Source organism: Cyprinodon variegatus, unplaced genomic scaffold, assembly GCF_000732505.1.
Source record: "Cyprinodon variegatus isolate N-32 unplaced genomic scaffold, C_variegatus-1.0 Scaffold3357, whole genome shotgun sequence".
Taxonomy (NCBI): domain Eukaryota; kingdom Metazoa; phylum Chordata; class Actinopteri; order Cyprinodontiformes; family Cyprinodontidae; genus Cyprinodon; species Cyprinodon variegatus.
In genome coordinates, this window is record NW_015153810.1 from 1 (window position 1) to 1,350 (window position 1,350).

Below are 1,350 nucleotides of genomic sequence, written 5' to 3' on the forward strand. Positions count from 1 at the left end.
TGTCTTCCCTGGATGATGCCACAGTTAACAGAACGCCAGACCAGGTGTACCTTCTATGAAGAAAATAGAGGGAGAACAAAAAGTTAAAAGCTGAAAGGAGAACAGTAGAACTCTATAGAGTGAGAAAATTAGACCCTGATGTCCTCCAGTAGCCTAAGCCTATAGCAGCATAACTATAGAGGTAGCTCAGAGTAACATAAGCCACTCTAACTATAAGCTTTGTCAAAAAGGGAAGTTTTAACATTAGTCTTAAAAGTAGACAGGGTGTCTGCCTCACGGACTAAAACTGGTAGTTGGTTCCACAGGAGAGGAGCCTGAGAACTAAAAGATCTGCCTCCCATTCTACTTTTAGAAACTCTAGGAACCACTAGTAAACCTGCAGATTGAGAGCGAAGTGCTCTGTTAGGAACATAAGGAACAATCAGATCTCTGATATATAATTCAACTCGCTAGTGATGTCTGTGATGAACGAGTCCTTTCTCTTTCTGGAACAGGTCGGTGAGGAGATCCACGGAGCCGTTTGGAGGCATCCAGCTGATCGTCTGTGGGGACTTCCTTCAGCTTCCTCCAGTTTCTAAAGGGAAGGAAAAGGCCAGCTTCTGCTTCCAGGTTCGCGTGTCTGTAGTTTATCTTCAAACCGATAAATGTTTAATTGGGTTTAAAACTAAACTGCTCATTAAGTGGTTTTCAAACATTGTTTTTTTCCTGATTTCTTCATTATATGAGAAGTTTGCAGCAGCAGCCTCTCCTACAGGCTTTGCTCATCTTCTGCGGACATTCTGGGCTTGATGGGAAACTTTTCTTATTTTCAGGCCAGGAGTTGGCGGAAGGTCATCCAGGTCAACATGGAGTTGACAGAAGTAAGGAGGCAAACGGACCAGAGCTTCATCTCCGTCCTGCAGGCAGTAAGGGTGGGCAGGTAAAAAAACGGGAAGCGTTCGCTTCATTCTCTTCTTTCCTTTAAACACTAGACTGTTGACCAGAAGTAAATATTGTGTTCTACTTGGTGAAGGAAAAAAAAGGTCTGTTCTACAATATTCTGATAAGATTTTCAGTCATCCAGGTCATAAAAAAACAACAACAATCCACTGGACTTTGTTTCCAAGTTTGAAGATGTTTCTCTTCCCATCCAGGAAGCTTTTTGAATTCAATATGTCAGGAATGGTGTTGAGTTCCAGGCTTTATAGAGGGGACCAAAAACAAAGCCTTGTTTTTGTTTAGAAAACATGCAAATAGAACCTGATGACCGGGTCCACCCCTTTGGAATGGGGGTCGTTTTGTTTCTTTGTTAGCCTTCTTTGCTCCGCATATCCATCTGGAAACCTTCGGTTGAAGTAATTTTGGGAAGGG

General features: G+C 42.6%; 1 protein-coding gene across 1 annotated transcript in view; it reads left to right on the forward strand.

Moving 5' to 3' along the window:
- The first annotated feature begins 472 nt into the window (after window positions 1–472).
- The window catches only part of LOC107081201 (ATP-dependent DNA helicase PIF1-like), a 3,388-nt gene continuing 2,510 nt past the window's right edge, over window positions 473–1,350 (forward strand). Inside the window, exons 1-2 of the mRNA XM_015369402.1 lie at window positions 473–609; window positions 813–919. Of these exons, the coding sequence (XP_015224888.1) occupies window positions 846–919 (74 nt within the window). The 5' untranslated portion in view covers window positions 473–609; window positions 813–845. The remainder of the gene's footprint in view (window positions 610–812; window positions 920–1,350) is intronic.